Source organism: Tyto alba, unplaced genomic scaffold, assembly GCF_018691265.1.
Source record: "Tyto alba isolate M040663 unplaced genomic scaffold, T.alba_DEE_v4.0 Super-Scaffold_10, whole genome shotgun sequence".
Taxonomy (NCBI): Eukaryota; Metazoa; Chordata; class Aves; order Strigiformes; family Tytonidae; genus Tyto; species Tyto alba.
In genome coordinates, this window is record NW_024881262.1 from 5,596,728 (window position 1) to 5,618,755 (window position 22,028).

The following is a 22,028-nucleotide window of genomic DNA, read 5'->3' on the forward strand; positions in this document are numbered from 1 at the left end:
CACAAAAAAACAAACACAAAACCAAATGAGAATGAATGAATAATCCCCACCCTTTTCTTAAGAGAATCAAAGATGCTGCTCTAAATTTACAGGCAGTTATAAGAAAGTGAAGCCCTTGATATCTCCTGCACTGGGAAAACTCCTGTGTACTGTGTCCCTGACTCCCTGAGAACTTGTGAAATGTCCCCATTGGCATAAATTACAACCTAACGCGCATCAAGCAGATACCCTACATGCAGTCCCCACTGTGGCTGTACAACCTGCTGCCCATCTGGCAGCAGAGCAAAAGGAGCTTTTGGAGGTGGGGAACAAACCTGAGCAACAGCTCAGGAGTTTCAGACACAGAATCTGTGTGTTGGATGAGTAACGAATGAGCACCAGGAGAAAGAATGCCTCAAATGTTCTCACAAGTGACAGCAGCATTAGCAACCTGAGATTTTCTCTTTTCAAGATGACAAAATAACAGTTGTTTGGCTAAGTGACAAAAAATAAACTATAATGAGGGTCCATACAAGTCCTGCAGGAGCAGCACAGCCTAGAGATAAGGACATAGGCTCTTGTTCTCCTTTTGCAATACCCACAAAATGATCGAGTTTCAATTGTGAAGCCTTACTACTGCCCTCAGTTACACCTGCAGACCTCTGTTTCTGCCAAGGAGGTTTGAGTAAGTGAGGGTAAAACCTGAACAACATTAGAAGTTGCAGGTATGCAATGCTGAGAAATATCGACAGTGCAAACTAGAGTTTGCCACATTAGCAGGTAGAAAATGCAACATCGCATGAAGCAACATTCAGCTGCAGTGGTTGGACCAGGTTGAAATGATGGAGTGATGAATAAAATAAATAGAGAACCCCCAAAGACAGCACTGGCATCACTTTTGAGAGCAGACTCACCCTTCAGTGCAACTGAAGGAGTTGTGATAATATTAGACTATTTTATTCAGAGAAATAGGAGCGTAGAAGACAGAGAAATACAACTGTGGGCCAGCTCCCTTCCCTGGCTGCAGCAAAGCCATCCCAGATTTCAAAAGGATTCCAACAGAGGAGAAACCTCCCTAATTTTTAGCTTAATTTCAATTATATTTTCTATTAGATCAGATAGTAAGAAGTGGCTAACCGTGAATGTCTGGAGCCATTGTTTCATGTGAATAATCTTCACTCTTCATGAACAGTAAGAGCTCCTCTCCTGGTTCAATATCTGCTACCACCCTGTAGAATATCTGCAAAAAAAAAAAGAAAACAGAAAGCAATGTGACTACCACAACAGGCAAAGAGACACAAAATGCTGTCGGTGAGTATTACAGGATCAAAACCACGCGGCCAGACCCTGCCCCGGCGTGGGTGCTGGCTTCTGTTTGCGGGAGAGCTGCCGACTTTGACTATGGCAGGTCTGCTCCTTCCAGTCACAAAGCTGTTGGTGCTTTGGGTTCTGTGAGGATAAAAAGGATGACTGCTTACAACAGCCTCTGCTGCAAAATGAGCTGCATGAGGACTGCAAACATCACCAGCAATTTGCATGCTTAGTTATACCAAACCCACGTACAAAGTAGCCATAAAACGCATCCCTGAGTGAGCCACATAAGGGAGATAACTCCTGTTGCGCTGCGAAAAGATATTAAAGCAGACATAAGAAGATGGTGTTGATTAAACCATAACCACCCAACCCCCTGTTACAATCACCTAGGCAGTCCAGAAAGCTGTGAGGCGAGAGGTAACACACCTGGTTATTCCTTAGCTTCGGATGGGAATCAAAGGAAAAATCAGTCCCGGATGAAGAAACGCCGTGAGCAGCCAAAGCTGCTGGTGGTGACCCCAACCAGAGGCACCTGGTCCCCCTGAACAGGTGACATCAGGCTCCGGGCTCTGGGAAGGAGCCCATTGGGGACAGAGGAGGCTGCAGGGTGGCGAAGGGGCCACCCTCCCTTGGGTCCGGGCACCCAGAGCAAGCACACGCTGGCACCGTGAGGCTCTGCCGAAAGGAAATTCCCAAAATCCATCTGGCTGCTTTCTGTCTCAGCAGGAAATGTGAAGAGCACTAAAAAGCTCCACAAAGCAGCTCAAATAAATATTAGTAACTTCCTCAGGCCTTGTTAAACAAAAACACATGACAGCTATGTTTCCTAGGCTAAAAAATGATGCCTTTGCGTTTTCTCAGACTACTATTTTTAAAAGTTTCCTTCTCAAGCTCTTAATTTTCAATACTCATTTCAATGCATCGGGAGAAAGGCAGAAAACCACCTCCGCTGTCTAAAGTCAAACCGATGTGCTTGTCACAAGGTAGGTACGGGTATCTAGAGATGCGTGGGTATTTTCCCTGCCCAGTTGCACAGGAACTGTCACCCAACGGGTGGCCCCAGCAGCCAAGCACATACCGATGTCCTCCAGGAGGTGGCCGTATAGCCTAATCATTTCTTTCTGCACAAGCAGCCCTTGCCCACAGATATGGGCTAAATACCTAAAAATAACGCAGTAAGATGCATTCCCGTGGATTTTTTTTCTTTTCTTTGCCTTGTCCCAAAACCTCTCTGGAGGAGGCGGGCAGGGGAGCGGCAGTGAAGGCTGCTGGGGCCAGCTCGCCCCACCACTCTGGTGCTCACCCCTCTCCAGGTGCCAGAAGCGCTGGCAAAACACATCAGGCACAAGGTACCTGTGCCACTGTCCCCTGCTTATGGCCAGTTTTCCCCATAAAAGCCAGGAGAAGTTGTTTATGGGCAGCCTGATCTGCCCAGGCTACACCTCCCTCCTCTTCCACACCGCCCTGGTTGAACCGTCGGCCGGGTCTGCTTGGGCTTGCCATTTTATCCCTTATTGAGGGGATTTTGAACTCCACCGAGTATTCTGGAGGGAACAAGGGGGAAAGAGAGCTGTGGCAGGGTCTCGTGCGTGTCTCTTCACGCTGTCGGGCGAATGCCTGGTACCACAATCCCCTCCGGAGCTGATGCTGCCATCGGTGCCAAAGGACGTGGGGCTGCTGCGTGGGCTTCGGCATGCTGGGGATGCGGCTGGGCAATTCAACTCATTTGATCAAAGGCTGAAACACTTTAAGTGAAGCCAGCTTTTAACTCGCACAAATAAATCTGATGTCAGCGCCGCATCCAGTGAGTATTTGCTTTAAGCGATGCTTGTTTTTCCATTCATTAAGATAAATGTATTGAAAACTGGCTTTTTTTCTTCTAGAAGTATAATGGCTTCCACACATCTGAAAAGAAGGCTGCATTCGATCTGTGGAAGATAAGCCTGGTCGCTGCCTGGCTTTGGTTGGAAGTAATATGTGTATGGCCCTACACACTGACAGGAGACATTTCGGCAGACCCCCCTGCTGCAAGAACACCCACCTCCCACTCGGGGTGGGAGCAGGATCAGGCCCTCCCCGCAGCCAAGTGGGACCTCCACCATCTCAGAGGGACTGTGCCAAAGCTCCTGCTCTGCCCAGGACTTGCCTCGGTGCTCCCGGGTTTTGTGCCACAGCAGGGTAAACTCAGCTGTTCTTCCGAGGTTAGCAGTTCATCCACACCAAGGAGCGAACAAAAACCACAGCGAAGGCTTCTCCAGTATTTTTCCTGTCCCATCAAAGGTATTTTGATAGACCTTTTCACCTCTCGTTGCAAAGTGAGGACACAGGGACCATACATGGACATAAAGAGGGTCTTGTTCACCAAGCGCTGTGCTGGGGTGCATCACTTCTCTTTGGGAAGCCCCAGTACAATGCAGCATCTTTCTTGCAGCTGTGGGACAAATCCCTAATCAGGATGGAAACTCTGTAGCCAATTGTCTTTTCTGTGTATTTGAAAATACCAGAATATCAGAGATAATTAAGCTACCCATAAGAAACTACCTGGCCAGCCTCTCTGTACCTCAGCAGGGAGACAAGATGTAGTATCCTGAAAAATTCCATGTTTTAGGTTAAGCGATGTTTCTATATTTTGCATCTCAGAACTAACGCTCTCCAAAAGGTTCAAGTGAGAGATTTCCAGCTCTGGCATCTTGACATTATTATTATTAAAATATTAACTTTAATTATTATTAAATATATTTCTGTACATACAAAAAAAACCCCACCTGCACTAACAGTTTATATCTCAGACAGCATTCCAGCAGGGATCTAAAACATATTGAACTCTAAACCAAAAATGATTGTGCGGGTAAAAAGATTGTGCAGGTGATTTTAATAGCTGTCCTTATTACTTCATGTCCTTATTACTTCATGTCCTTCATGTAAAAAGCTTTTTTTTCACTCTTCCCACCTAAAACCTCCTGGAATAATCCTGTCTGAGAAAAACCAAGAAGCTAACTGTGTCCCGTGGAAATGAACCACACTGACTGAGTTTTTAGGCAGCAGCAGCCTCCTGGGGCAGATGGCGTGGGGGTCCTGCAAGCCCCCAGATGGGAAAGCTCATAAATTACCCCCCAGCCCTGCAGGTCTCCTCCTGGCTGCCCCTGTTTTGCAACAACATCAACCCCTACCAGAGGCAGTATTTTTTGTATTAGGAAATGCTAATGTAGAATAAATGGGCTTTTCAATTGCAAGGCTTGAAGATTTCTTGGATGCAGTCCTGACTCTACTGTAATTAATGAAAGGCTTTAATTTTCTGACTATCATCTCTTCAGCCTTCCAAGCCTGTTTTGTTACCTGACTTTCTCGGGTTAACCTGCGCTCATGACGCGCGAGTGTGCACCAGTCTGCCTCGAGAAGTATAGGAAGAGCTGTTGCACGGTAGAGGAATGACCGGGAGGGGGAAAAAAAAAAAAAAAAATAAAAGCAAAGTCCAGATGCTCATTTCACATGCCCTGGGATCAGTGGTGTGTGACTGCAGTTTATATAGGAAGAGCAAAATCGGATCCAGATCTGGAAACACTTGCAAAGTTCAGGGGGTCTGAGGTGGGGAGAAGTTGGGGGAGGCCTAACTCATCAGTCCTCTGTGCCTGCCTACACCGCAGGTCATATATTTATGCTACCGAGCAGAAATAAAAGCTCCCAAACTGCAAAGCCGTAAAGGGAAAGGGGAGGGGAAAAAAAAGGAACACACACAATTTACTTTTAAATGGATGAATAAGGCCTCATTGTTATGAATCCCAGTTTACTTTTCCTGGTCAGGCACTTGAAATTTTATTTATGCTTAATAGACTGTGTTTGGCATGTGTAAAGATGACAGAAGCGTGAATTATGAACGACCTTCAACCTATTCAGGAAGTTGTAATAATTGAAATAATAGCGAAAACGCACTCCCCGCGAGCTCGGCCCAGGGCCGTGCGCTCGGCCGCCGCTGCCGCCCACGCGCTTTGAAGTACCCCGGCCAGACCCCCCCAGCTCTGCCCAAACCCCCTCTGCTCCCATCCAGCGTGCCCTCCGGCCCCCGGGAAGCTTTAACCGAAGGATGCCAGTTTGGGGGGAAAAAGCGACGCTTCAGCTGATGAGTGGGAGCGAAGGCACCAGCTGCTGCACATGCATCTGTCGCGCTCAGCCCCGAAGAGGAGTTGCATTCCGCTGCATCCAACTAAACCCTTTATTCCCGGGAATAAGAGAGCTTTGGAAAACATGCCACGTGCTGCAGTGCTGCCTGGGAAATTCAGATTTTAGGGCAGGCGAGAGATGCTGCTCAGAGTCGGTGCTGTTTGTACTTTAACCCTCCAGGCAACGTCCTGAACTTACAGCCAGCACCACAGGTGACTTTGTGCTGCACCACCCTGGTGCAAGCGGGAGGACTGAGCAAAGGACCCACTCGGCATGGGGTAGTGGGAAGGGATGGAAGACCCCAAAGGTGGAAAACACCCCAGTGGAAGCCTGGTGAAGCCCACCAGCACCCACAGAGCCCTGCGCAGCTGCTCCTACACCAACAGCCAGCACCCGACACGGTCCCAGCCTCCGCCACACGCCGTGAGTATCTCTACCCCTGGCAAGGCACCAGCCCCAAGTCTCAGACACTTTTGGGGGCTCCCACGCACCAGAGGGGAGCATGCCCCAGAGCTGGGGCAGGAAAGCAAGCGTCTGGAGAGGCGGCGTGCACTCTGCCAACTGGCATTCGCTTCCGCGCTGCTTTGGAGCAAGAGTGGAACTTGCCTGAAAAGCAAAACAAATTAAATGTCCAAAACTAATAATAAGCATTATGTTCAAGGAGCTCCATCAAAATCGGGATTTATGCCCCTCAGAAAAATAAGGACGAATGGATACATAACCTCACAACAAGCCATAATTAAGCATTTGATCGGGAAAAAAAAAACAAAACAAAACCAAAAAAACAGGAAAGAAAAAGGTCGAAACGGCAAAGCTTCTATTTTAGCTGCTGTGATGAACAACTTCTGCAGCTGGAGAACTGTGTGATGAAACCCGAGCCAGGTTCTTCTTGCCATAGTCAGGCAAATGATAAATTGAAACGAACTGGAGTTTTTTCAAGGGCTAACGTAGAGAAGTCCTTCCCAAGCACTGTATGGGGCCCAAAGAAAACTTGAGCAAAAATCCACAGGCAAAAAAACTCAGCAAGTGCCTGCATGCAAGCAGCTGCGGGGGCACGGGTGGGAGCCCAGCGGTAAGGAGAGGACCCTCCCCATCACCCTACCGAGACGGTGGGGGAGTGCCACAGCACCTCAGCATCAGGACTGCAAACCCTTTCCTTCCTCATTTCCAAAATGCCCTGAAACTGCCAAAGCGGATCAAGCAGGAGGGGCTGGAGTGAGGACCCCTTCCTGAAATGGCATCAGGAATCCCCCATTTTTCCACATTCTGGGGTAAAAGGTGCCTCCTGCTCCCCCCAAAGTGAGGGAGGAGCTGCAGGATGTCCCTCCACAGGGCACCTCCTGAGCAGCTCGGGGGCTGCAGGCCACCTTCCCAGTGATACTCAGGTCTTCTTCCATCATAGGTGAATTTTAGCCTCTGTGAAAGCCCTGGGTCCGGGGGAGGGGCTGTCCCATCCAGCTGAGCTGCTCCAGCCCTGCAAAACCTGCTCCGGGGTTGCTGACCACTAATACCAGACCTTGACTTCTGCACAACCACCCATTCTCCTGAGGTGACCTCGCCACGCAGTCGTCTTCTAACATCCACCTCCATTCACAAACCACACAAAGTGTCAAGCGAGTTGCAGCCGTGTCCTGGCTCTGTGGACACCTATAATCCTCCCTGCTCTTTCTGGCAATCATACGAGTGTGATTTGACAGCTCTCACCACAAAAAAAGGCATTTTTGCTTAGAGACGATGTGCCTTACCACTTTCATTAAACACCAGTCGTCAATAAAAAGCTTATCAGTTTGCAGAAATGGCAACAACTAGTTGCAAGGTTTGGTTCTAAACAATTTCTTTTAGGTCATGTCAGGACAGGCCAACGCCAAGAGCGATAAGACAACCAGTGCTTTAAGCTCCAGCTGATGTTGAGACAGGGCAGGAGTTTCATGCACAGCCTCAGCTCTACCTGCAGTAGGTGGAAAATCACCACCAATGAGCTCCTTGTTCTACCAGCCATAAGATAACACAACCCCACTCCACTGGAGATGGATTTTCAGTGGGAGCTGGATTAAGCTTTATTTGCTTAATAAACTAATAACTCATAGAAGAATCATGGCAAAATAGGGCCCTGGATGAGTTCAGCGTGCATGTGCCCCCCTGACCCACAACAGCCATAACCTTCATTTCACTTTCTGACAACAAAGCCTCAAAAATTACTCCTTAAATACCCAACTTTTGCAGGTGGCTGTGCGTCTAGGGCTGCTGGAGGAGTCTCTGCCGTTTTCTGCCTGTGAGCTGCCTGCCGCAGAGGGGGGGCAGCGGCAGTAAAACCTGAAACATGAAGCTGTGACTGCAGATTAAAAAAGTTTGTAAAACGTGTAAGATGGGATCAGATCTGGTGCAACCTACAGCAGTAGGTTCACTCGTGTAAGTTTATATCACTGACATCAGGCACGTTGTTCAGAGTACAATACTACTGTTTTTTTCTCCCATTGCCATGGTGTATACTTGAGTATAAGGAAATAAAACAAAACACACAAAAAAAAATAAAGGAACCCCAAAACCCTGTATCAGCACACACAACAAACCCCAAAAACCTATTTCAGCACATACAACAAACTCCAAAAACCTATTTCAGCACACAGCAAACAAACCTCAGTAAACTGATCTTGAGCCACTGTGAGTTTTCCATGGATAAGCCAAAGGGAATCTTTAGCAGCTGCTTTGTTGAGGGGAAAGAGACCTGGAAGCTCAGAACAGTTTCACAGCATTATGTGGCTGTATCACTGTTAGAGCTCTGCAAGCAATAAGCAAGATAAAAACAATATTAAGGAGTTTTAACTCAACTGCTACCAACTGCATTTCTTAAAAGAAAAGAAAAAAAAAAAAAGAAAAAAAAATACATTTTTTATAGCTTGAAGGTGACTGTGATCCCAGACTGAAAACGTGCCTGGAACGTGTGACAGCCTCTGACATGCCATTGCTATAGTCACTGTTATATTTGCAACTGCATTTTCATTAACGTATATATTTAAAAATAAAATAATGCTTTTTCTGGGATGACACCACTGCCAGAAAGCCTAACAGGGCTAATCATTCTGAAGTCATTAAAAAGTTGAACTAATAGATGTTTAATCATAACAGAGGGGAGTCATCCAAGTTAGCAGAAACTGGTGTTGAATCCTAACTAACTCTGAGCTGAAAAAATGCATTCCAGGGAAGTAACAGTGACAAGACTGCAGCTCTGCACACACTGCAGTCTCTTTGGGGAAAGGAAAAAATGAGAGTGCCCTGTTTGTGGAATTTTATTATTCATATACATCTTGAATTACATACGTTCAGGTTAGATTGGGTATGACAGGAGATAATAGGAAGACAGCAAAGAGAAACCGTAGATCAACCTCGTTGGAAATAAAAAAAAATTTTTAAAAAAAATTAAAAATTGCAGCTTTTAAACCCTACTCCACCTCCAATCAAATGAAACATGAGTTGCATCCAGCGTGCATGTTTTGACTGCATCCCACCATTATCGAGCTGTTCATCTTAGCAAAGCTCATTTATACAGTCATAAGAAAGAGCCCCGGCCTTTTGTAAAGTTGATCCTAAGTGATGAAACCCAACCTCAACCGTGAGTCAGGGGGTGGGGTGGTATGTCTCTGAAAAAACTCTAATAGAGAAAACAACAAAAAATGTTTTTCTTTCACTCTTTTTGTTAAATACAGGAGGTAGAGCTTAGCAGAGCAACTAGATTACACATCGCCCCAAGATTCATCTAAATCCTGCCTCGAGCAGTCTGGGAATCATACCTGTCTGTCAGTCAAGCTTGAATTTAGTAGCATAAACTTGTGGGCAGCATGAGGCTGGGAGCGCTGGCAGGATCTTTTACCTTTTCAGGTACAGCCCAATGTTTGCTTGTGAATTTTACAGATGAGTTGAAGCAATTAGAGGTGAACAATTACTGCTGATCGAGTGTCTGTGCCTCAGGAGCCAGTAGCATCTCCTGCAGCGGGGATGCTCCCCGCGTGACCAGGGCTGCTGAGGTGCCTCATATTCCTGGGGGAGCCAGGGGGAACCGGGGTGCCCCCCCCTGCACCCCACTCTGGCTGCGGCAGAGCTGGGGTCTCCTGGCCCAGCTGGGCTGCATCGCCTCTGCCCTCCAGCTCTAGCTGCAGCCACTGATACACACCCTCAGGCTTCACTGGGGTTTTTCCTCCTTTTTTTTTTTTTTTTTTTTTTTTCTTTCCATTTTTTTCCCCCTTTTTTTCCAGAGGTTACAGAGGCAGAGTGACCCAAAGGCAGCCCCACGCGGGCACATATGCGCGCTCAGTCTTGACTTGCATTTGTCACTCCTCGTACACGCACACGTTTGGCCATGTAATGTCCATTTCCCAGTTTGCCTTCCTATTATATTTTATATTACCTCTGGTGAGCTTGTGCCAGAAAAAAGCAGAAGGAGGAGCTGTTAGAAAGGCTTTTTCACTTTAAGATTCGAGAGCACATTTTTAGCATTAACTTTTTAGGCTCTGGTCATAAAACGTTGGAGTACGCGTACAATTTTGTGGGTAAGTGTACAGCGTTTCCAGAGGGCCAAATGAACAACAATCTCTTGCTGACAGCGCCCAGCTCACAACAAGCTACTTGAAAGACAACCGGTTCTTAATTTGCAAATCTCAGCAACAATAAACTATAAAAATATGGAATTATGAACAGCACGATACTGTGCAAAATAAATAACAAGTCTCCAGTGAATGAAAGAAATTATTGGCAGCAGTACAGCCACCATTACCAAATGTCAGAAATGTAAACACTAAAAAAAGAGAAAGTTAAAAGTGCCATAACTTTCCTTCCAAAAACGTCAAAACGCGGGTGTGTGTCTACGTCGCAGAGGTAGATGCTGATGTTTCAGCTTAACGTGTATTTTCGGTTGCAGATCACCAATACCGACGCAAAGACAGTAAGTTGCTTTGCCCAATGCACGTGATTCCATTTCTACTCTTTCCTATCGATGCCAGTTCTTATTAAACATAAAATATTTGAATTTGCTGTTTCAATTAATCTACATAGTTTCCTTTTCATAACACTGTTCCATAAATGCTCTGCATTGAGACGATTTCTCATTTTTCACTGTAAAGCATATTTTACCTTGGAAAATGTATTTTGCATTTACTAATAATCTTTACGGTTTCTGTAGTTAAACCAGCTGCTATATAAAAAAAGAAATGATACCTCAGTCGGCTGGCTCATTCTGCATTACATGTGCTCAGGACTGAATTGTAAAAGTTGAAAATTAAAAAAAAAAAAAATCTTCTGCTACAGTTTCCGAAAAAGTTATTTAAACCAGTTTTAATCAACTATCTCGCAAGAGCGAAACACATAACGCTGTGCTGGAAATAGCAGGCTGTCTCACGTTCATTTCCTATACGTAAGGAATTTGATTAGAACGAATGATTTCTAATTGAGGCTTTGTGTCTGGTTGTGATTCTTCTTTCAATACTGTCAAGGCAATTAAATCAGCTACAGATAATCTTTAACATTCACCTGATGCAGTTAATTAAGTGGTGAAAAATGAAACACTGATTAAATGAATCAAGTCTTATGTTGCAGGTAGCAAAGTTTAAATTGGAAACAAGAATTCACAATCAGTTGTTGCTTTGCTATTTTAGATATTTTACTTTAAAGAACTATAGCTTTCTTAACCTAACTTCACCCATTAAAATATTTCATAACGGCATGTATTATCTGCAGACTAAAGCAAACCTTGATTTGAGAAACACCTAATAACTCATCAGCATAATTGAAAACAAAAAATACTCCACTGCATCCTTCCCCTGCCTATCCCAGCCTTTTTTCCAACATACAAGGAAAAATGACATTTCAGCCCAACAAAGAGTGGATTTAAGTGCAAGAAATAAAAAGAAAACCACTGAAGATCCTGGTTCAGCATACAAGTATTACGAGCTCCAGCAAAGCACAGGGGAAGGCATAATAATATTCATGCACGTGTGCAACCAAATTCAAAGCCCCATACGTGTAACTACACTGGTAGCATTATCAGTTTTGTGTCTTCCCCTCCGCTCTTTCTATTAATTTCACATTACAGCTTCTGAGCAACTCAAGGGTTTAACACAGCAATCCAAGTGCACTGGAATAGGAGGCAGAAAATGCTGCTAATTCAAAATCAGCAAGTATTGGCTTTGTGTTCCTAAGAAAGCAGTCCCCTTTTTTATTAGGTATAAAGATTTAAAAAAAAAAAAATATTTATGAATTGAACAACAGTGTGGGAAAATAGAAAATTTATATTATCTATAGCCCACAATTAAAATTATTCTATTATGCATTTCACATCTGCAGCTTATCTTTTGCCATAACAGCAAACAGGCCAAAATCTGTTGTGAATTGCTGTGTTCTGTTTTGTTTATTTTTTTTTTATTGACACCTTAAAGTTCCTTAAAAAAAATAAGTCCAGAAAGTGAACACCACATACCTGATCACTTATCTGACATGCAACAAGGTTGTGCTGATTGTAGCATCCAGCAAACTTGATATATTTGAGCCAGTTTCCTACATCTGGTTGACTGGCATCTATGTAGAACTTCACATTGCAAAACTCATCCAAGATCTAAAAGGAAGAATATGAAAGAGTAAATCTTTCTGTCACTGTCTGGGCATACTAATCAAAAGATAAATCACAGATTTCCAGATAAACAAACAGATAATAATAATAATATAGGCATGTTTATTCAGAAATACACTCCTCTGGTGAGATTTTTTTTTTTTTAGGCATGGTCATATTACATACATAATAATAAAAGGACAAAAAGCATACTGAAAAATGTCTTGATAAATGTTTACATGTAAACAAGGTGTTGTCCAATTATTGCTAAGAAACATTATGTTAATTTAAGAGGGATCTGATTTTCTACGCACTCATCAGTGACTATTAAATTACGATTTTAATTAAATATGATTCTGTCAGGGAATATAACAAAAATTATTAAAATAGGTGATGTTGGCTTCATTTGAGGTTTCTGTTTTGTTTCAGGATTTACATTGTTTGCAGCATACACTTAGTCTTCTCATATTTGTCGCTCTGAACCAAACTTTATTTGGTAGGCAGAGTTATTTATCTTGCTTTAATATCACGCTTCCCAAACAGCCCTTCTGTGCAACACTTAAATGACTCCCCTTAATTGAAGCAAATAATAGAACTCCCTATGCCAAACTAAAGAAAATAAACGAAAAACAATGTAAACACACAAAACATGGCAGTAGTCAATACATACCAATAAATGGTTCCAATTATGCAGACAATAAACAAATATAATGAGATTGCTTGTGGACAAGCTAAAGAGGATGTTCTATTCTAATATTATGACAAATGACTAATCGTTACATATGACTGAGTATCAGTATTTATTTGCAAGCTTTACCACCGGCCTATCCTAAACTTTCCACAGCATCCCAGGGAGCTCACTGCTACATTTGTAACTTCTCCGCCTGGGCACCGGCAGCAAATCACCCGATTTTATTCGAGGGGGGTTGGGGGAAAAAAAAAAAAAAAAAAAAAAAAAAAAGCGAACTTTAAAACCCACGCCCCAAAGGAAAAGCCGAGAGGGAGGCTGTTTCCCCGATGGGAACCGTTTGTATTCACGTCCAGCCCCGCAGCACTTTTGGCCTCGGCGCTGAATGGACGGGAACCCCGGCATTGTCTATCATTTAGTTAATGAAAACCCACGGAAGTTTCCTATCAAGGGCTCACAATGCAGCCTAAGCCCGCTCACGTTCATTAATTAAACGAGCCCCGCGGAAAGCCGCTCTCCCCGCGGGGGCGGGGGGCGCGGGGGGCAGCGGCAGGTACGGCGGGGGCTGCCCGGGTCACCGCCTCCAGCCCCGCCGCCCCCCCGGGGCCAGGATCGGGCCCATCCTGGGAGGTGGGGGGGGGGGGGGGGGGGGGGGTTGGCGAGCGCGTGTCTAACTCGCCCGGGCCCGCCGAGCCCCAGCCGGGTTTCTCCTCTCCTCCCGCGCTGCCTTACCCCCCCTACACCCTCCAAAAAAAAAAAAAAAAAAAAAAAAAAAAAAAAAAGGGGGACACACACACACACACACGACACTTACACACCCCCGCCCCAAACCCACAGCCACCCCCGCATCCCGAAGCCGCGCTGCGCAGCGCCCCGCGGCCGCGCAAGGCGAGATGCATCCCCCCGCGGGCGCGCACGCCGCCCCGCCGCCCGCACCTCTTAGAAATTTTTTTTGGAAAGGGAGGCATTGAATTTTCCTTTCTAAAGCAAACCCCGCTTTGCTCCGAGGAGGAGGAGAAGGGGGGGGGGGGGTTGTTTGCTCACCCCCCCCACCCCCCAGGGCGGCAGAGGAGGGTCTGCCCGGGGGCCGGCGGGCACCGACGGGGCAGGGCGGCCCCGTCCCGCGGGGCCGTGGGCAGCGCCGCCGCCACGCTCGCCGCTCTTACCTTGTGTCGCCGGGAGCCTGCGTGGGCAGGGAGGAAGGGGGGGGTTTGGGGAGGGGGGGGGGGGCGGGGGGAGAGGGGAAAAATATCCTTCAGGCGGCTGGAAGCAACATCTTGGCGTCAAACACGGGCGGAGGCCGCGGCCGTCGGGGTCCGGGGCTGCGGCGGGCGCTGCGCGGGCGCGGTGCGCTCCAGCATCGGGCGGGGGGCGGCGGGGGCCCGGGGGGGGGGGGCGGGGGGCGGAGGTGGGGGGGCTGCCGGCCCCGGAGGGCTCAGCGGCGGTGGGGCTCGGCGGGGTTCTGCCGGCTCGCCATCACCTTCCCCTCTCGGCCCCTCCTGGTCTTATCGGCCGGCTTGGAGTGTGTGTAAAGAAAGTTATCGGGAGAAGTGGGGAGGAAAAAGGAAAAAAAAAAAAAAAAACAACAAAAAAAAACCCCAAAACAAAACAACAAAAAAAAAAAACTAAACAAAAAAAATCACCAACCTAAAACCCACACAACCTTCTTTAAGGGGGGGGGAAGAAAAAAAAAAAAAAAAAGAAAAACAACAACAACAACAAAAAAACTCCACCGCACACCGCTCAACAACACAAACTTCTTTCACTTCTCCGCCGGGGATGGGAGAAAAGTGTGCGTGCGTGGGAGGGCGGGCGGGCGGCTCTCCCCCTCCCCACCCCCGCAGGCTGCCCGCGGCGCTTCTTCCCCGCCGCACCCCCGGGCAGCGCCCGGCCCTGCCCGCCCCCCCCCCCCCCTCCCCGCCCACCCCGTCGGGTCCTGCCAGCCCGCCGCTCCTCTTTCGGGCACTGTCTCTTTAAAACGGGGCAGCCCCGGCCGCCCCCCCCCCCCCCCCCCCCCCCGCCGTTCCGACCCCCCCGTCCCGGGCGGCGGCGGCGCTCCCGGCGCGCTTAAAGCGACAGCGGCCCCGCGGCCGGGGGGTCACCGCCGGGTCGCGGAGGAGCGGGGGCTCACCGGCAGCCCGCGGGGCCGGCCCGGCCCCCCCCTCCCCGTGTGTGTGTGTGCGTGTGTGTGTGTCCCCGGGGCCAGCGGGGGGGCTGCCGCGGGCCCCTCACCGGTATTTACCCGCCGGCCACTCGCCCCGACGGCTTCTCCGGGAGCCAGCGCGCCCGGCTCGTTACCCGAGTTATTCTCGTCATCGCCGTCACTGCGGTTATTAATAATAATTTTTAATGATACGCAACTTTTCTTTTTTTCTTTTTTTTTTTTTTTTTTCTTTTTGCCCGGCCAATTTCCCGATGACCCCGTTTGGTGCCGCGGAATCACTGCCCCGTTTGCCGGCGCTTCCTAAACGATTTTTATTTTTTTGTTGTTTTTCTTTTTTTCCCCCCCCCCCCGTATTTATTTGGTAACGAATCCCATGAATGGAGCCGGCGGGAGGCTGGGCTCTGCCCGCCACCGGCCGCCGGGCCCACTCCCACCCACGGCCCCCGCCGGCTCCGGGGTTCTCCCGCCTTCAGTCCCGAAATCCCACCGCCACGCAACGCCGCAAACCGGCCCGCGAAGTTTCCCACCGGCTGGGCTAACTACTGCAAGATACACGTATATGTGTGTATTGTAGGGAAGAGAGCAGGAAAAAAAAAAGAGAAAAAAAAAAAAAAAAAAAGAAAACAAACAAAAAAAGAGGGCTGAACTATATCTTTTATTGCACGATCCAGAAGTGCCACCCACTTTTTTTTTTTTTTTTTAAGTACAGATATATTTTTCAGACTAAAAGTCGATTTCTTTTTTTTTTTTTTTTTTTTTTTTTTTCCCGGGGGGCTGGGGAAGGAGGGCAGGGGGAGGGCGAGAAGCCGGGTGACAAGAGATGATGATTAATTCGTCTCAGCGGCCTGTTATCTGTGACATTGAACTGTTATTTCAGATAATAGCTATTGTTCGGGACCGGGAGGGGAGAAAGAAGGGGGGGGGGGGGGGGGGGGAACAAAAAAAACAAAAAAAACAAAACCGACCTGCATGCAGTGGTGGTAGGTAGGACAAGGGGGGGGGGGGGGGAAATAAAAAATAAATCCTTTGTCAATAACCTCAAAAAACCTGGTGGGAGATTCCCACAGCACCCGGGCCTGAGAACCACGCCGCCCGCCCGCTTTGCCGGACCATTGATTTCCTGCCCTCCCTCTGCTTGCCCATTGTTGGAGCTTTTTTTTCTTATTATTTTTTTTTTTTCTCCCTCTCTCTCACTTTTTTTTTTTTTTTTTTTTTTTAATTTAGCCATAAATTGGACCGGCTCGAGCTATGAGCTGTTCTATTTTCTTCCTGTCAGGATGAGGGATTTGTTTTATGATGCATTGTGTATTAAATACAAGTAATCTGGGAAACTGATTGCTCGAGCCCATAGGTCTGATCAGAGGCCCCGATAGGAGCCGGAGCCCCCCCCTTTTCTCCTTTCCCCCCCCCCCCCCCCAACTTCGCCACAAAAGGCGGAAACGCCGGTGGATAAACAAAAGGGGCCTCCCGGTACCGGCGGAGCGTGGCCGGCCCGCACCGGCGCTCCGCCCGCCGCCGCTAGGTGGCGCTCGCCGCCGGGACACGGGCCGGGGCCGCCGCGGGACGCGCCGGGAGCGGGAGCGGAGAGTGGGAGCAGGGAGGGAGAGGGAGTGGGAGTGGGGAATGGGAGTGAGAGTGGGAGTGGGGAATGGGAGTGGGGAGGGAGCGGGAGTGGGAGCAGGGAGGGAGAGGGAGTGGGAAGGGAGTGGGGAATGGGAGTGGGGAGGGAGCAGGAGTGGGGACTGGGAGTGGGAGCAGGGAGGGAGAGGGAGTGGGAGCAGGGAGGGAGAGGGAGTGGGAGTGGGGAGGGAGTGAGAGTGGGAGTGGGGAATGGGCGTGGGGAGGGAGCGGGAGTGGGAGCAGGGAGGGAGTGGGAGTGGGGAATGGGAGTGGGGAGGGAGCGGGAGTGGGAGCAGGGAGGGAGAGGGAGTGGGAGTGGGGAATGGGAGTGAGGAGGGAGCGGGAGTAGGGAGGGAGTGGGAAGGGAGTGGGAGTGGGGAATGGGAGTGGGGAGGGAGCGGGAGTGGGAGCAGGGAGGGAGAGGGAGTGGGAAGGGAGTGAGAGTGGGAGTGGGGAGGGAGCGGGAGTGGGAGCAGGGAGGGAGAGGGAGTGGGAGCAGGGAGGGAGAGGGAGTGGGAAGGGAGTGGGAGTGGGGAATGGGAGTGGGGAGGGAGCAGGAGTGGGGAATGGGAGTGGGAGCAGGGAGGGAGAGGGAGTGGGAAGGGACTGGAAGTGGGGAATGAGAGTGGGGAGGGAGGGGGAGTGGGAGTGGAGAGGGAGTGAGAGTGGGGAATGGGAGTGGGGAGGGAATGGGAGTAGGGAGAGAGAGGGAGTGGAGAGTGGGAAGGGAGTGGGAGTGAAAGTGGGGAGAGAGTGGGAGTGGGGAATGGGGAATAGGGAGGGAGCGGGAGTGGGGAGTGGAGAGTGGGAGTGAGGAGGGAGAGGGAAGGGGAGTGGGAGGGGAGCGGTAGTGGGAGGGAAGCAAGAGTGGGAGTGGGGAATGAGAGTGGGGACGGAGCGGGAGTGGGAGCAGGAGTGGGGAGAGGGAGTGGGAAGGGAGCGAGAGTGGGGAGTGGGACGGGAGCAGGAGCAGGAGTAGGGAGCGGGGACGGAGCGGGAGTGGGAAGGGAGCGAGAGTAGGGAGGGAGCAAGAGTGGGGAGTGGGAGTGGGGAGTGGGAAGGGAGCAGGGACGGGAGTGGGAGCGGGACTGGGGCGGTCGGTTAGCAACTGCGGACCCACCGCTACCCATTTAGAGGGGAACCCCCCATTTTTGGTAATTCCCCTTCATGCTCTGCTCCCGGCGGCTCGGCTGTCCCCCAGCCAGCAGGAAGAGGAGGAAGAGGAGGAAGAGGATGGGGAGGAAGGCACACGCCCCCGAGGCGGAGGGGTTGGTGGCGGGGAGCGGCGAGAGGCGTGGGGGGTCGAGCCCTCGCCTCGCTGCCGGTCATGTAAGGGGATGTTGGAGCTACACACACACATATTTTTCTTCTTTCCAGCAAGAATCCTTTAAACATATCTGTAGCCTTTTCTCTCTCCCCCTGGACAGTTTGGTAGGCGCTTCAAGAGGCCCAAATATTTCCACAGGGTCCCTTTTGCAATTGTTTATTTAAAATAAGTCGCTATATTAGTGGAGGCAGTAAGGAGCGAGTACTCGAGTCTGCTAGTAATTCCCACCAGGCTGTAAACTGATGCCTCTTTTAAGCCTTTAACTTCATGGTCGTCCCAGAAGTAAAAGTTCTCATAATGGAGACCCTATGGGCATCGTGCATTCCAGCACATCATTAAAGCAAAGCAAAGCAGCTCAGCCAAAGCCAGATGAAATAACTACACTGTCCACTTTTAATGGGCTTCCTGTGGACAAACACTGCAGAGGACAATGGTGAAAAATCAAAGTCGCTGGCGATTTTTAAAAATACCGTAAACGTTCATATTAGGCTTAATATTATCCTTACGTTTATGGAGCAAGCCACTTCATAACCGCATTTTTAAGTGGGGTTTAATGTTATATTTCTCAAGGTGACTAAACACAACATTGAGCATCCTGACTAACACTGCGGTGAGTGTTTAAAATACTGGGCAAGTGTATCAAGTGGGGAGGGAGAAAGGAAAAGCAGAGCAAAACAAACACGCAGAAAACAACTGCCCACCAACATACCCAAACACCCTGGGACAGACCCGGGAAAACAGCGACAGGCAGGAAAGGCAACACGATTTCTGCATGTTAATCCCTCCTGCCCTGTGTTGCGGGTATCGACTTTTAAAAAAAAAAAAAAAAAACCAAAAAACAAAAAAACCCAAAAAACAACAAAACACACTAAAATCAAGCAAAACCACAAGTGTTGCTGCTTATTTCAGGAGGAAGAGCCAGACCTCTTCCAGCCCTCGTGCAAAGGAGTGGTGGTGGTGGGCACCGGGGTGCTGCCGTGGCCCCCCGCGCCGCTGCCCCATCCCGGCCGCCCCTCCTGCCCTCACACGCTGCCGGGCTCGTCCCTCCCGGCCAAAAGGCAGTTTGCAAGTGAGGGAGAGGAGGAGGAAATTAAAGGTAAAAAAATGTAAATAAAAAATTTCCCTTGGTCTGGAAATGGGCCCAACTGAAAGCATGTTAATCTCCACCTCAGTAATTTGGTTCTTCTGGAGAAGACAGAAGCCCTGCTGCTGTGCCCTGCACTTCATAAATCACGTCTTTATGTGGACAAGGTCAGGGCACCTAACAGCTCAGACATGGGCCTTTGCAGTGGCTCGGAGGGCTCCGGCATGTTTATTCTCTCGCACAGATCTCCGAGGAGCAGTCCAGCACGCTTCTAATTACTTTTGATTATTTTCATTTGCTCAGGTCAGGCTGGCTTTGCCGGCACTGCTGGAGGGTGGGTTTCCTCCCCCCGGCCTGGCTGTGGGACGATCAGGGCTCTGCTGTGCCCAGCACCCCCTTCCCCAGGGCAGTACGGGGCTCTGGGGACCCCCGAGGCTCACCCCACCAGCGGAAGGGGGTCCCATTTTGGCAGCTTCGAGGTGCAAAGCCCAAAATCTCCAGCTGTGGTGGGGACACCCAGCCTGGCTGTCCTCTCACCCACAGCCAGGGGCATTTACCGGTCTGAAATGAGGAGTATGCAGAAAAGAAACACACACACCCACTCCCCGCCAAAAATACCGACTACCTTCCGGGGGAAAAAAAAAAAAAAGAAAATGACCCCATATCCTTGCAAGAAAGATTAGAGTGGTGCATGTGAAGGCGATAAAAAAAGTTGAAGGACCTGTGAAACTTTGGTGGGGACGGGGCAGAGCTGGGGGGGACTCTGGAGCACACGCAGGCCCCAGCCGTGCAGAGGCAGTGCGTGTTTAGGTCCTCTCTCCCTCTCCTGCTGCGTGACACACACCCACCCCCCCAGCACGGTGCTTATTGCTGGGATAAGTACATATACAGCGAATGCGTGGTGCCCACGTGGAACAGGCTCAGGCAAGGGTGAAGCCATCCCCACGCTCCCACGGGTGCTGCTGCCTGCTTGCACCCCCCCTTTACGGTCCAGAGCAGCCGCGATGCTGCCACTGGCAGAAGCCAAACAACTACCCAAGTACTAAGCAGAAAGGCTCCGCTTTTTCTCTCCTAAAACATTGCGTGCCTTCTTGCCCCGGTTTCAGCTTGACAGCCCAACCCTGCTTTCTCACCTCCCGTTATCCTGGTGGGAGTGGGGTCCCAGCCAGACCCGCTGCTCTTGTGTCTTGCCCAGCTCTCACGCACGCAAACCCACCGGTGTGCTGAGGGCTGGGGTGGGCACCTCTGCATCCGGGCACCCACGTGTGCCGGTGACTCCATCACATCCCGCCGGTGAGGGTCTCCCTGCAGGAGTGGGTACCGTCACGGCTGAGGGGAAAGTCCCTGAGCAGGGGCTGCCGGGCAGGAGGGAGTTTTCTGGCTGTCACTGAGCCGTGTTGCCACGGTTAGAGCCTGAATCTTTTAGGATCTCAGGCATTGCTGCATACTAGAAGGGAAACCACAGCAGATTTACCTTCTCCATCAATAAGAAAGATGTAAAAATGAGTCAGTGTCTAGTGTCCACCTGCCTGGGCAAATTTGCTCCTGCCATAGGGAGGAAGGCTTGGAAACCCCATAGAAACTGCCCTTCCTCATGGCAGGAAGAGATGTTATAACACCTTATTGCAAATAAGCTAAAGCCCTTGCAGCCAACCCCAAACTGCAATGCCGGGTGATGCTGTGCTGCTTGTCCACCCCCTGCTCCTTGCACAGGCAGCAGAAAGGGAGTTCCACCAGGAGAAATCTCCTTGTTTTCCTCCTCCAAATCTTCCCCCAGGTTTCCCTGCCAAGGCGCGTGCTCTGGCTCTGGATGCTGAGGACTGTTGCTGTTTTCCTTCGTAGTATTCATTACTTCCATTACAGAAGAGTCTGGAAGCCTCCAAATCCAGCCAAGGCCTTTCTCGTGCTCAGGGTTACTGCACCCACAGTGCGAGACAGTCCCCGCCGGGCGAGTTTGGCATGAGTACACGCTAAGATAAAAGCACATTTTCTGGGGGGAAACCTGCATTAGGTAGCTCGTTTTAACACCTACTAGAGACAGAGCCATTTAAGGCAGCAGCTGATTGATGTGGGTGCTGGCCTCCTGTCCACCCAGAAGCTATGTGTTTTCCTGTGCTTCACCTTTCTCATGTTTTGAAAGCGAGCCAAAATTCTGGGGAATCTGGGAAACTCTGCTGACGTTGCCCTTATTCTGCATGACCCCCCCGTGCGTTGGGCAACATGAAGGGCTCTTTACTCTCTTAACCACACAAGGAGTAAAAGACCTTGAACATGGACCTCTAAAACCTACCAACATGACCCAAAAAAGTCCGATTTGGGTTTTTTCCTAGCACACTCTCCTTCATCCTTGCTGAAATACAACTAAATAAATCTACATCAGGTTTCTGCCCACTCCTGTTTCCCATATTTGCTCACCTAGAGATCGAGCAGTGGGACGCAGCAGACGGAGGCTGTATGTGAGGTGGCCAGAGGCTCCCACCTGATGTAGCCGCTGCTTCTCTGCCTGCAGACCCCACTTTTTGCAGAAGTTGCTTTAAAAATGGAAGAATGCTAAAAAACACTCCTTAAGAAGGCACAATACGCAGGAGGTAGAAAGTATAGTAAAAGGATTTTGCAGACTTCCTCTGTATGTGCGTGTATAAGAATTCAATAGGGATCCATTAACTCTTCACTTCTTCCAAACTTTTAATTTTTAAGCCTCCTCATTTGCCAATTATTCTGAGGTTCTGCTTTGGAAAACTTTTTCCAGCCCCAGAGCCCCTCATGGTAATGGGAAGAGCTGCACAGGAAAAGTGTGTGGCAAAAAACCCTGGGGCACTGATCAGGTATCTGTGCTATCCAGAGACTGACAATAGAATTTGCAAACCAAAAGGATGGAAAAGAAAATACCAAAGCAGAGAAGACTCCAGGCCAAAAGGTATTGAAAGGGTTAAGCAACAGAATTTTACATGACAAGAATAAATGTAATGCATAACAGGTAATTCTATTTTAATAATCAATTTTAGGAGTGACTGGCTATTTTCAAAGCATTCCTATTGTAGCCAAAGTTTTAACTAGGCATACAAGAGTGGACATAAACACCTGCGGACTTTATAAGAG

General features: G+C 49.2%; 1 protein-coding gene across 8 annotated transcripts in view; it reads right to left on the reverse strand.

The window, feature by feature from the left end:
- The window catches only part of MECOM (MDS1 and EVI1 complex locus), a 348,147-nt gene that overhangs the window by 35,847 nt on the left and 290,272 nt on the right, over nt 1–22,028 (reverse strand). For 6 of the 8 annotated variants that reach the window (XM_042799649.1, XM_042799634.1, XM_042799624.1 and 3 more), the window contains exons 3-4: nt 11,918–12,052; nt 1,117–1,219 (exon numbers count right to left, since the gene is read on the reverse strand). In XM_042799649.1, the coding sequence (XP_042655583.1) occupies nt 1,117–1,219; nt 11,918–12,052 (238 nt within the window). Of the gene's footprint in view, nt 1–1,116; nt 1,220–11,917; nt 12,053–12,716; nt 12,777–13,900; nt 13,976–22,028 lie in introns of those variants that run through there. The other 2 variants (XM_042799641.1, XM_032986546.2) reach the window with 2 other exon arrangements.